Genomic DNA, 12701 nt, shown 5'->3' with positions numbered 1-12701 from the left:
GCACCCCGTAATTGTAGGGAGAAATTGGCTGGGATCTAACCATTTGGTGACACAATGTGTGGGGATGCGTTCACGGACAGTAGGAGAGGGGAGTATCCGCGCAGTTCTCAGTGGCGACGCGGCTTCATCCGGTACTGCAGAGCGGGAACCGGTGGGGGCTTTGCGGGGGCTTTGCGGGAGCCCCCCCCCCAGGCCGTCCGGTGGCAACCTACGGAGGATTTCCCCTCGAGCAGTCCCGTGATGAAACCTTGCGCGCGGCCTGGGACCAGGTGGATTACATTAACGGTCAGCTGGTGCGCCCGGGGAAAGCGCGCGTATTCCCCCATTTTTCAATTATTCGGGACAGATTATACCGAGTGGGCCGTGACACTCAAACCGGGGAGGAACACACCCAGTTGTTGGTGCCAAAACGACGCCGGGAAATGGTTTTGCCTACAAATCATTTCAAAGGTTATGGAAACTATTATCAGTGACCATATCAGTAAACATATGGACAACAACAACTTTCTCAGTAATACCCAATATGGTTCCTGGGAGAAGAGGTTTAATGTTGACTTGCTATCCTACATCACCTAATGGTGCAATGATTGTCTGGATACCCAACAAGAAGAGAGGTAATGCGTTAGATATCAAGAAGGCTTTTGATTGTGTTTGGCATGGTGGACTATTGGCCAAGAACCCCACTTTTGGAACCTGTGGAGACAGTAGCCCCATGCTGAGACCAGGGATATTGGGCTCAAAATATTTGGTGGCCACTGCTGTATATTATATCTATTACATACCAGTGGGCCTATGTCTAGAACCGTTGAAGTGAAAGTACCTTCCGGCTCCGCTGAAGACAGGCAACAATAATCCGCTGACTATCAGCTGACCAACACTTAGATGACAATTGAACGCTGTAGATGCCAGTGAAGCCATCTGTAAAACAATGCAAAAACAAAGTTATGAATCCAATATGGCCCTTATTAGCGTTGATTCGCATTAAAGTGAGCATATATCTTTTTACCCTCTCGTGGTCTCTTGACTACATCTACCACCACAGACGTCTTCTTAGTATACCAATCATACTGGAGAAATGATACCAGTCAACATTGGGCTTTCAGTTGACATCTTTAACAAAGAAGGAACTTTACCACACACAGTTGGATCCAACGCGTTGACGGCCCATCAACTACATTTTTCAGGTAAACAATCCGACGCTTGTCCGGGCTCAGTCGGGGAGTAGCCACTGTACCCGTTGCAGATGACAATTGCTCTGTGAAAAGATATTCAATAACTTTGTCAGATCAGTTCATTCCTGGTAAATGTTATGGGACATTATGTGACAAAGACTTTACAAAAAACTTGATTTGTATTGTTTTCAGCACGGGCCACACGCTAGTTAAGGTTTTCCTCAAAAGGCTGGTTGTACAGTGTAACTGTGAAACCATATACCTGTAAATTGCTGCGTACTTTGGCTCCCACACACACTGGGAGACAAATATATTATACATACAAATTCACATACACACAATTATTAATACATATATACACACATATGTATGTTCATTCATTAATACATACATACGTGCACACATTGGTACTTACCCACAAACATAGGTACCTACGCGCCCAAATACATACACAAATACAGTACATACAGTACATACACACTCACGGTACATACATCTACATGCACGTTCACTGTACAAACATACATATACACATACTGTACATTTACAAGCACATATGCATACATTCAGTCATGCATATAATCACGTTTCATCAAACATATATTAACTTTGTTCCCCTAGGGTCTATGTGTCAAAGTCAAGATCAGATCCGGCCCGTTAATGAATTATTTATGGCCCCCGGGATGATATTTGATTAGTATTAGAACCGGCCCGCAGGCCACAGCCACCTGCTGCTGTTTTGCACGCACCAATACTCCATCAGTGTTGGCACTAGGAATTTTAAAAATGGGTTCCCACAGTAAATTTTTGGGGTTCCACTTTTTTGTAACCGTTTTGAAAACAAATGATAAATGTATGCATTATCCTGTTATATCTCACATTCTATATTGTGTTTTGGAAAAAAATTGTCATAGATGTTACTTAATTCATTAAAAAAATAATACAAAAGAAAACACATTTTTATGAATATGTAAATTTATTCAGTTATAAACATTTATTCACTTTCTTCTTTCCTTCATGGATCGGAACTTTACCCCTGCCGGTATTTTTTTCTATATTTTTATTGTGTTATTTTCAGAATGTGTTTTCTATTTTTCTGTCTTCTATTTTTGACCAAAGTAAGACAAAGTAATCAATCTGAAGTTGTCTTTATTTTTTAGTTTTAATGCCATGATTTTAATAGTCCGGCCCGCGTGTGCACAGATTTTAAAATGAGTTTGACACCCCTGCCCGAGGGGAAACTGGGTAAAACACGGCACACTGACAAAGCTTAACCTAATGTTTCTATAACAATCTATAAGGTTAATACAGTTTGCTTCTTTTTCTTCCCCTCCATTTATCTGTTTTCTTTTGTAAGTCAAGTTATCATTACATATATGTATTGTTGCATTTGATACAATTGCATTGTTGATAATTGTAAGTGTATCTTGTGTTTTTTATGTTGATTTAATTTTTAAAAAAAAATAAATATATATATATATATATATATATATATATATATATATATATATATATATATATATATATATATATATATATATATATATATATACACTACCGTTCAAAAGTTTGGGGTCACATTGAAATGTCCTTATTTTTGAAGGAAAAGCACTGTACTTTTCAATGAAGATAACTTTAAACTAGTCTTAACTTTAAAGAAATACACTCTATACATTGCTAATGTGGTAAATGACTATTCTAGCTGCCAATGTCTGGTTTTTGGTGCAATATCTACATAGGTGTATAGAGGCCAATTTCCAGCAACTATCACTCCAGTGTTCTAATGGTACAATGTGTTTGCTCATTGGCTCAGAAAGCTAATTGATGATTAGAAAACCCTTGTGCAATCATGTTCACACATCTGAAAACAGTTTAGCTCGTTACAGAAGCTACAAAACTGACCTTCCTTTATACAGATTGAGTTTCTGGAGCATCACATTTGTGGGGTCAATTAAACTCTCAAAATGGCCAGAAAAAGAGAACTTTCATCTGAAACTCGACAGTCTATTCTTGTTCTTAGAAATGAAGGCTATTTCACAAAATTGTTTGGGTGACCCCAAACTTTTGAACGGTAGTGTATATATATTTTTTTATATATATTTTAATTTTTTTATTTCTTGTGCGGCCCGGTACCAATCGATCCATGGACCGGTACCGGTTGGGGACCACTGGTCTAAAACATCACATTTGTCAGTACAAACAAGTATATAATAATTATAGTTGCATATTTCTTATGTATACAAAGTAGAAAAGTCTCATGCAAAAAATGTGTCCGCATCATTTAACTAACTGTGTCATGATTACCACTCCACTTGAACTTAAAGAGAACTTAAGTCCATCCCAGATAGTTAATATTAACTAGGTTAGGGTTTTTAATACCTACCATAAGTGTTTGACTAATTTCACTTGATCTTTTCTAACATTGAACACAACATAATATTTCAAAAAATTTGGATTTTGTATCAAATCAATATCGGTATCAGCTAACACTCAAGGCTGCAATATCAGTATCATATCGGAAGCGAAAAAGTTGTATTGGGACACCCCTACTAGCAGATGAATTAAGAAACACTTTCTGCGGGACGTTTTGCGTGTTTCTACAAGCGGAACTATTCAAGACCTTGGTTAAACACATGTTCAGGGAACTTGCACAACTGTGCTATTGTGTGTGTGTATAATATTCATTACAGTATTTCACAGTATACCAAATTCATAGCCCTCACACTATAATTCAAACTACAATATCTGTAAAAATTCTCTCATATCTCAACTTTGTTTAAGAACTGAGCACGAGCAAGACTGCACTTACCACATGAAGCATCAGTGAGGGCCACATAGAACAATGAAGACCTGATCAAAAAGGAGAAATGCAGTTGAGCTCCTGTGAAGGGGTCACTAATAAAGACAGGGGTTGGAATTTCACCATTAAATAAAACAAGTATCGATGGTATGAACTTTGAACTAGTCTATACTTTAAACACTTTTGGTCATAAATCCACAGTCAGATGATTAATTGGAATTGAAATGGTTAATTAAAACTTAGGACCAGAAGCACAGAGAAGTTGCAACAAAAACATAACTGTATAGTTCTTATCCCACTGGAGCATACATCATTTAATAGCACTAAAGTAGTTCCAGAACAAAAAAAGTCATCAGGGAGTTAAGAGTGTTTAAAACATTTTTGGATTCGTATTTTGTTGGACTTTTTTTGCTCAAAATTCTCAATCAACTTTAGTCCACGTTGCGCTAACATGTCATGTTTTTATATTATTTTAAACATTTGACTGCCTACTTGATTTAATTATGTCATTTTATATATTTAGAAAAAAATTGCATAAAATGAATTTTCATCCATGTAGTTAAAGTTAACGTGCCAGTGTCAGAACAATTGTATGAAAGTTTTTACAAAACTTTCTGTTTCCATGAGTTCCCGGCGAGAGGACAAAAGCTGTCTTTGATCTTACCAAGCAAAAGGCTTGTAAAACTCCACTGTGTACGATGGGAAGCGACATGAAGGTGTCGGTTTCTTTGATCTATTGTGATCCACAGGAAGATCTTGTCTTGACCCGAGATCTACAAAGCGGAGAGGAAGCAGGACCTGAAGCAAGCTCCAGGCATCTTTTCTTTGAACTGTTTTGTGACCGAGGGCAACAGCTGTTTACGACCCCCTCTCCCCTTAGAAACAGCTGTTGCCATGTAATCAGGGAAAGTCCAAATAAAAGAGGAGGCTTGCAATCCTTTCGTCAGAGCGTGGGACGACACTGTACAAGAGTACAGGTGTACGCGCTCTCCTCATTGAGCTAAATTGAATCCTGTCTCTGTTTAATTCCTTGCTTCTTGTCTGTTTAATAGATGTCATCTGTGTTTGAACCTGACAGCCAGGACAATGTAAAACAAGTTGCATCTATATTGAAGTGATTATCATATATTTCTGATTTATAACACCAAAAAAATAGACATGACCAAAATATTATAAATCTCACAGACATTCCCAAACCATTTTGTGGGATAATGAGCATTAGCAGTCATGTGAACTGTGGCGTGCAAGTGGGAACCACAGTTCCCTTCAACAACAACATACTACTCTTGACAGACTTCGTTAGGGAACAGAGCGATTACTTTGGGACCAATTATGATCCAGAACCTTATATTTTTTTCATCATAGAATAAGTAAAACGTTTTAGAAGCTGTGTGTTAAACAGATCCAGCTTTAGTGAAACACATAATCATCATGCAGCAGTATTGCTAAGTGCTGAACAAGATGTACAAACTAAGAACATAATAAAACAATCACTTACTGTACAACGTCTGCTCTCACTAGGCTGCCGACTGATGGGATGTTCATATCTTCCTGTTTAGATAAATAATTAGTTATGATCTACAGGAAGGGTCTTTTTGTCTTTCTCGCGATCTCCGGGCCTAAGTTGGACATCAAAGTTTACCAACTTCTGGGTTTATGGCCATGACCATCTACTATATAGGTGAAAGGCAAGATTTATAATCTAGAATTAACTTTCCCCTGTTTAGAAGCGATGCACCACCAGCAGCAGGTCACCGCCAGGCTCAGTATGTCAATACAGCAGCATAAGCTAGTTAGCTGTGTAATTAAAATAGTTTGTCTGCGTTAGCACCTATAATAACAATACCGCCAATACTTGGTCAATATTCTGGTCAGGAGATGTAAATAGAGTATTGTTGGTGTTTTTTAGATGGATATTTAGAGGGCTTTGTGGGCTTTTTTTTTTTTACAATTTAGAATGCATAAAATAAAAAAACTGTGTTCTTGTCTTAAATAGGGATTCTGAATGATGAACAGCATATCTTTTTCCAGGTATTTCGAGCATGACTGATCTGCTGATATGGTCAGAATGCAGAGGTGTCCCCACCGTGATATCATCAGATCCCGAATCTACGGAAATTGCTGAAGCCTTTTGGAGCAGGACATTCAAAATGGTCGTTTGAAATTGTAGCATTTTGTGGATGTTTCGATGGTATTTTCACATATGTCTGGATTGGAAATATAATTGGATATGGTTAAACGGATAAAGTGTCACACAATTCAGCATATAAGTAGCATTTATTTTTCTAATTACACTAGTACTTTAAAGGTACAAATTTCTGAATTTACATAAGATTAGTAATAAAACACATTTTGATGCACTGTTTTATTTGCTTTCTGTGTCAGATTCCAAACCGAATAGCAATTTAGTATCATACACTTTTTTCATTCAGGGGCTACTTGACTGGGTTAAAATGATTTCCCCGTGTAAATTGATGTATGAAAGAATTGGAAATAAACGTTTTAAGAATTAACATGAAAAAACGCCACCTCGGGGAAAAAAAAGTGATATTTCAGAGTAAGACAACCCAAGTTATGGCCAAGAATAGAACAAAGATTTACCTTACAAGATGGAAAAGTGCCCAAAATACCCAGAGGGTTAAACCTCAACAACATTAACCACTTATGTCAGGCACTGCTTTGGTACATAAATATTGAATAGGCTTATTAAAATACAGCAAAAAGCTCAACTCCTGACTGACCTCCTTGTAGGACAGTACTCCAGACCAAGTCTGAATGACTCATGCCACCATCCAACAAACACCACACCTGTGTCACCTGGGGCCCAAAACGCCTGCAGAAACCAAGAGAGAGGGAAGAGAAGTATTGCAGAGCGTTTTAACAATAAAGACAAACTAGTTCTCTGGCGCATTGCACCAACCTGCCCTGGTGAGATGTTCTTAGGCACTCCCTCTAGCACGGAAACACTTTCACCTTCAACTTCCAGGACACAAATCACTGGGCTGCACTTTCCATCCAGAGACTCGCCCCAGTCTTCATAGAAGACAAACTGGTCCCCCTGTAGGTCATCAAAAACACTACAATATCACTATCTAGTACTAAAACTTGTAAAAATGTTGGATTAAGAATTCAAAGCTACTTTCTGTGGTCCATTAGCTTCTTCTTCATCTGCAATGAAGGACGACGGTGAGGTATCTGTCTACAACCAGAACGTCAGATACAGAATAACTTGTGTGTCTGACATCACAGTCGTGTCTTCCTATGCAAACTCAGGCAGAGCAAGTCAATTCCACACATCCACAAAGATCTGAAACTTCTGTTATATATTCTGAGGACACAGTACAGTAGGTATATACACTACCGTTTAAAAGTTTGGGGTCACCCAAACAATTTTGTGGAATAGCCTTCATTTCTAAGAACAAGAATAGACTGTCGAGTTTCAGATGAAAGTTCTCTTTTTCTGGCCATTTTGAGCGTTTGATTGACCCCACAAATGTGATGCTCCAGAAACTCAATCTGCTCAAAGGAAGGTCAGTTTTGTAGCTTCTGTAATGAGCTAAACTGTTTTCAGATGTGTGAACATGATTGCACAAGGGTTTTCTAATCATCAATTAGCCTTCTGAGCCAATGAGCAAACACATTGTACCATTAGAACACTGGAGTGATAGTTGCTGGAAATGGGCCTCTATACACCTATGTAGATATTGCACCAAAAACAAGACATTTGCAGCTAGAATAGTCATTTACCACATTAGCAATGTATAGAGTGTATTTCTTTAAAGTTAAGACTAGTTTAAAGTTATCTTCATTGAAAAGTACAGTGATTTTCCTTCAAAATTAAGGACATTTCAATGTGACCCCAAACTTTTGAACGGTAGTGTACAACTAAATTGTTTGGGGGCCGCATTTCCAGAAATCACAAGAACCGGGGGTGGGTGGTTGGGGGGAGCTTCTTCTATCACTAATAATCTTATTTTAAATATTTTTGTAAAAACCACTGTCCTCTACAATAGACATTTGACTTCAGTCAATTTATATTGTCAGAGTTACAGGAGCCCGCTGTTGTTCTTAAAGACCTTTTGCAAAGAAGCTAGTCAAATATCTTCTGTATGACAGCATTCTAGTGTTTTTGAGAATCTTCTGCAAAAATGCGAGTCTGTCGCAAGTTATTTTTAATCTTATCAGTCCAAAATAGCCCAAATGATGAAAAAGAGAGGACCTAAAATGGAACCTTGAGGAACACCACTGGTATAACTAAAGAAGTAGAACAAATGACTACTGACTGCATCTGAAGTAAACAAGCTACGGCAACACCCTGTTTACATAAATCAAATCACAAAGAGATATTGCAACCTCCAAAAAGGAGAGGACTTAAAGGGGTGCTTTGAGGAACGCCTCAGTTATGTAAATCACAAGTTTTGACCATAGAGTTCTAGGTTTGCTAGCAAGGTTAAAATATCAACGCAAGGATCTGCCAATGTGTTTACAGTGGTCTAAGTTCTTCTATACTACAGGAGCACTATTGTGTTTTTAAAAAATTGCTGAAAATAGGTTTCTCCCAATTTTTAAACTGAACTCAGGCGCTAGTATGGTGTCATTCCCGGGCCGGATTTGGCCCCCGGGCCGGCAGTTACATAGCCTTGCAGTACATGAAACTTTCAGTGAGTCTTGCTGTCACACCTGGAAAAAAGACTCTGCCCCGGGTCTCTTTTTCTCAGCCACGTACAGCAGGTGGGTTTCAGAGTGGGACCATGCCAAGCAACCAAAGTGCTCTGAGAATTAAAAAAATTGAGTTTAAAAAAAAATATATAAATAAAAAGACATCACAAGAACAACAGTATGTTTTTTTTTTTTTTAATGTTTCAATTAACTTACGATCTTCATAAACTTTCCCATGCATCTTTAAAGCTGTTATATTGATGCTTTTCACCTTGATGTTTTTAATCCAAATCTGGAAAATAACAATGTTATAAACCAAGAAGAGGTGAAACTGTAGTGTAGTTTGTTCTTTTACAACACAGTGCTGGCATTTAACTGGCTGACTGAGACTTGATGCAGATTAGAAGTGGAGAGAACAACAAACCTCCATAAACTGTTTGACGTCCCCACTGACGGTGCACTCTCGGACTACAGCCTTCATTTGTCCCGAAGGAGCATCTTGACTTAACAACCTGACATGAAGAAGTCGGTTGAAGTGCTGTGGTTATGCATGCTCAGTTAGGTCAATTAAAATACACTGCATTGCCAAAAGTATTTAGCCACCCATCCAAATGATCAGAATCAGGTGTCCTAATCACATGGCCCGGCCACAGGTGTATAAAATCAAGCACTTAGGCATGGAGACTGTTTCTACAAACATTTGTGAAAGAATGGGCCACTCTCAGTGATTTCCAGCGTGGAACTGTCATAGGATGCCACCTGTGCAACAAATCAAGTCGTGAAATGTCCTCGCTCCTAAATATTCCACTGCCAACTGCCGGCTTTATTATAAGAAAATGGAAGAGTTTAGGAACAACAGCAACTCAGCCACCAAGTGGTAGGCCACGTAAACTGACAGAGAGGGGTCAGCGGATGCTGAAGCGCATAGTGCAAAGACTTTGCTACAGAGTTCCAAACTTCATGTGACCTTCCAATTAGCCCACGTACAGTATGCAGAGAGCTTCATGGAATGGGTTTCCATGGCCGAGCAGCTGCATCTAAGCCATACATCACCAAGTCCAATGCAAAGCGTGGGATGCAGTGGTGTAAAGCACGTCGCCACAGGACTCTAGAGCAGTGGAGACGCCTTCTCTAAAGTGAGATGGCGCTTTTCCATCTAGCAATCTGATGGACGAGTCTGGGTTTGGAGGTTGCCAGGAGAACGGTACATTTCAGACTGCATTGTGCTGAGTGTGAAAGTTGGTGGAGGAGGAATTATGGTGTGGGGTTGTTTTTCAGGAGTTGGGCTTGGCCCCTTAGTTCCAGCGAAAGGAACTTTGAATGCTCCAGGATACCAAAAACATTTTGGACAATTCCATGCTCCCAACCTTGTGGGAACAGTTTGGAGCGGGCCCTTCCACAAAGCAAGGTCCATAAAGACATGGGTTAACTTGGTCTGGATGAATTTGACTGGCCTGCACAGAGTCTTGACTTGAACCTGATAGAACACCTTTGGGCTTAATTTGAACGGAGACGGAGAGCCAGGCCTTCTCACCAATGCGCTTTTGGAAGAATGGTCGAAAATTCCTATAAACACACTCCGCAACCTTGTGGACAGCCTTCCCAGAAGAGGTGAAGCTGTAATAGCTGCAAAAGGTGGACCCACATCATATTAAACCCCAATCGGTTAGGAATGGCATGGCACTTCAAGTTCATATGTGAGTCAAGGCAGGTGGCCAAATACTTTTGGCAATATAGTGTCTATTAGAAGAGTAACAACAAAACTCGTACATACACTCCTTGGACCTCGGTGCAATTCCCTGATGGCGCTGAGAAGACCACTGATTTGTCATCATGGAACACAATGTACTGCTTGCAAAACTTGACACTCTCACTCCTCTGCAGGTCACGCTGGCTCCATTCTGCAACACATATTGTATAATCAACATCTATAATCATACTGGCAGCTGCATGCATGGGCACAAACCTGTGTATATGTTGCTGTATTTGCCTCCATATTGGGAGGTAATAACAGGTCCCACGTCTGCCCTGGTCAGTGAGGGGAAGAGGCTGAGCTGTCTGTAGAGTTTGGCAATATCCTCAGGGTTGGTCATCACCTGACAAGAAGCGGAACAACTGAAACTACGCCTCAGTGGAACCAGTTGTCGCCAGCAGGACAATAGTCTGGTCATGATGTATCCAAGAAAATTTCAGGTAGCTTTACTTCAGACTGTACACTACGCTGGAATGGATCCGCAAAGTGAATGACGTGGAGCATAAACTGAACAGGAGGGCTTGTTTAAACATGCAACGATTGCTTAGAGCACATTCCAAATACGTTGACACACAAAGCTGTGATTTAACTTTGTAAAAAAGGTAATACCCATTTACAAAAAAACACCACAACATTGAATGAACATTAATAATAAAAAAACATAAGAGTACAAATATTCAACAGTTTTCTATCAGTTAGAGGTGTTACTATCATTTTTTTTTTTTTATAGAAAAGATATTAGGCCTTATATCATATTAAAAAATAGGTGTTCAGTGAAAAGCCCAATTTAAATACCGTGTGGTATAACATTGCAAACAATATCAATACAACTATTTTCTAGTAGTCAGCACTGCCTTGACTTATTTGTATAAATGTACAAAATGACTTTTTATTTTGTATTAAGGGCTTACATCACGCTTAAAAGCTTGATATTTAAAAGATAGTAATTATTTGTAACAACCGGTGGTATGAAAGGCAGGATGCTGCAAATGCAAAGTTCACCAGAACAGTTAATAGCGTGTACACAGGAGACCTGTGTAGGAATAAAAGTCTAACATATAATTATAATAATAATAATACTTTCGACACCAAACAAACATAAATAGCAACCTTTGAAAAAACAAAATGTAAATTTACCAAATTCTGGTTAGATTTTTTTTTTTAATTCCAAATGTTTATATGGAAAACTGCTGAACAAATGTTTCCTTTAGAAGACAATACAACAGTACACTGTAAAGTTACTCCTCCTCTTCCCCAGGGCCTTACGCACTCAGTCAGTCTATCTATAATTTCCCTCTCTCAATGGCACTTCTATAACTGGTCATGTTTACTGAAATGATTGTTTTTCGTTAACAAGAACATTTGCTAAATCTAAACAGACAGGCTGTTGAGCTTTTAGAGCTCAAGCATATTCAAATCTCTGGTGTCAGTAACACTGTTCACATCAATCACCACTCAAGCAAAGGGCAGAGCATTAAATATCTTTGATGTAGAGCAGGGATGCCCAGAGAGAGGCCCTCAGACCAAAATGGCTAACTAGGGGCCATCTATCAAATGTAATGATTTCCACTACCTTATGGCGTTACGGGGCTAAATTCCTCAATCACAGTGATGCTGGCACTCTTAGAATCACTGTTTGGCCCACGACTCATTTTAACTTGGGCCCTTAGAGGCAAAACGTTTGTAAGCACAGCAGAAAATACAAACTCCATAAATTGAGGTCTGAGCCAAATCTCTTGGCTGTGATGTGAATGTGTTAACAATATTTTCCAAGTGCTGCCACAACTATCAGCGATATAGAAAAAATATGGGCTGTCAATTTTTTAAACCAGATTAATCACATTCTCGAGCTGTGATTAATCATAATTGACCACAGCTAGGTTATTACTTGCATATTTAAAATTTGCTTAAGAAAATACCCCAATATTTGGATACAAATGCAATTTTGTTTTCAGACTGTAATCAAACCACATTTTTAAATGTTTTACTGAACTGCAAGTCATTAATTTGCTTAAAACTTGTTGACAGTAGGTATAGTAAGAATTAAGAGCACATTTGGAAAGTATTTGCAATAATAAAGAAAACAAAATACAGACAGTAAACACACCCATAAACAACTTTACATAGTGCAGTATTTACGTCTACATTCACTTGTCCTTTAATAAAGAAAGAGACACGTCATAGAATAATATTTGCATATTTTAGATAAGGGGTTTTCCAAACTTTTTCCACTGAGGGCCACACACGGAAAAATTAAAGCATGTGGGGGCCATTTTGATATTTTTCATTTTCAAACCATAACAAAATATATGGATTT

The 12701-nt window shown here is 38.7% G+C and overlaps 1 protein-coding gene across 1 annotated transcript in view; it reads right to left on the bottom strand.

Moving 5' to 3' along the window:
* LOC133654381 (acylamino-acid-releasing enzyme-like) overlaps positions 1-10839 on the bottom strand; it is a 41891-nt gene extending 31052 nt beyond the window's left edge. Inside the window, exons 1-12 of the mRNA XM_062054699.1 lie at positions 10598-10839; positions 10406-10532; positions 9056-9143; positions 8848-8923; positions 8653-8744; positions 7112-7171; positions 6893-7030; positions 6714-6805; positions 3982-4022; positions 1134-1255; positions 1007-1067; positions 821-918 (exon numbers count right to left, since the gene is read on the bottom strand). Of these exons, the coding sequence (XP_061910683.1) occupies positions 821-918; positions 1007-1067; positions 1134-1255; positions 3982-4022; positions 6714-6805; positions 6893-7030; positions 7112-7171; positions 8653-8744; positions 8848-8923; positions 9056-9143; positions 10406-10532; positions 10598-10802 (1200 nt within the window). The 5' untranslated portion in view covers positions 10803-10839. The remainder of the gene's footprint in view (positions 1-820; positions 919-1006; positions 1068-1133; positions 1256-3981; positions 4023-6713; positions 6806-6892; positions 7031-7111; positions 7172-8652; positions 8745-8847; positions 8924-9055; positions 9144-10405; positions 10533-10597) is intronic.
* Positions 10840-12701: the final 1862 nt, after the last annotated feature.

This window comes from Entelurus aequoreus, linkage group LG07, assembly GCF_033978785.1.
Source record: "Entelurus aequoreus isolate RoL-2023_Sb linkage group LG07, RoL_Eaeq_v1.1, whole genome shotgun sequence".
Taxonomy (NCBI): Eukaryota; Metazoa; Chordata; class Actinopteri; order Syngnathiformes; family Syngnathidae; genus Entelurus; species Entelurus aequoreus.
This window is presented reverse-complemented; position numbering and strand designations above follow the sequence as displayed.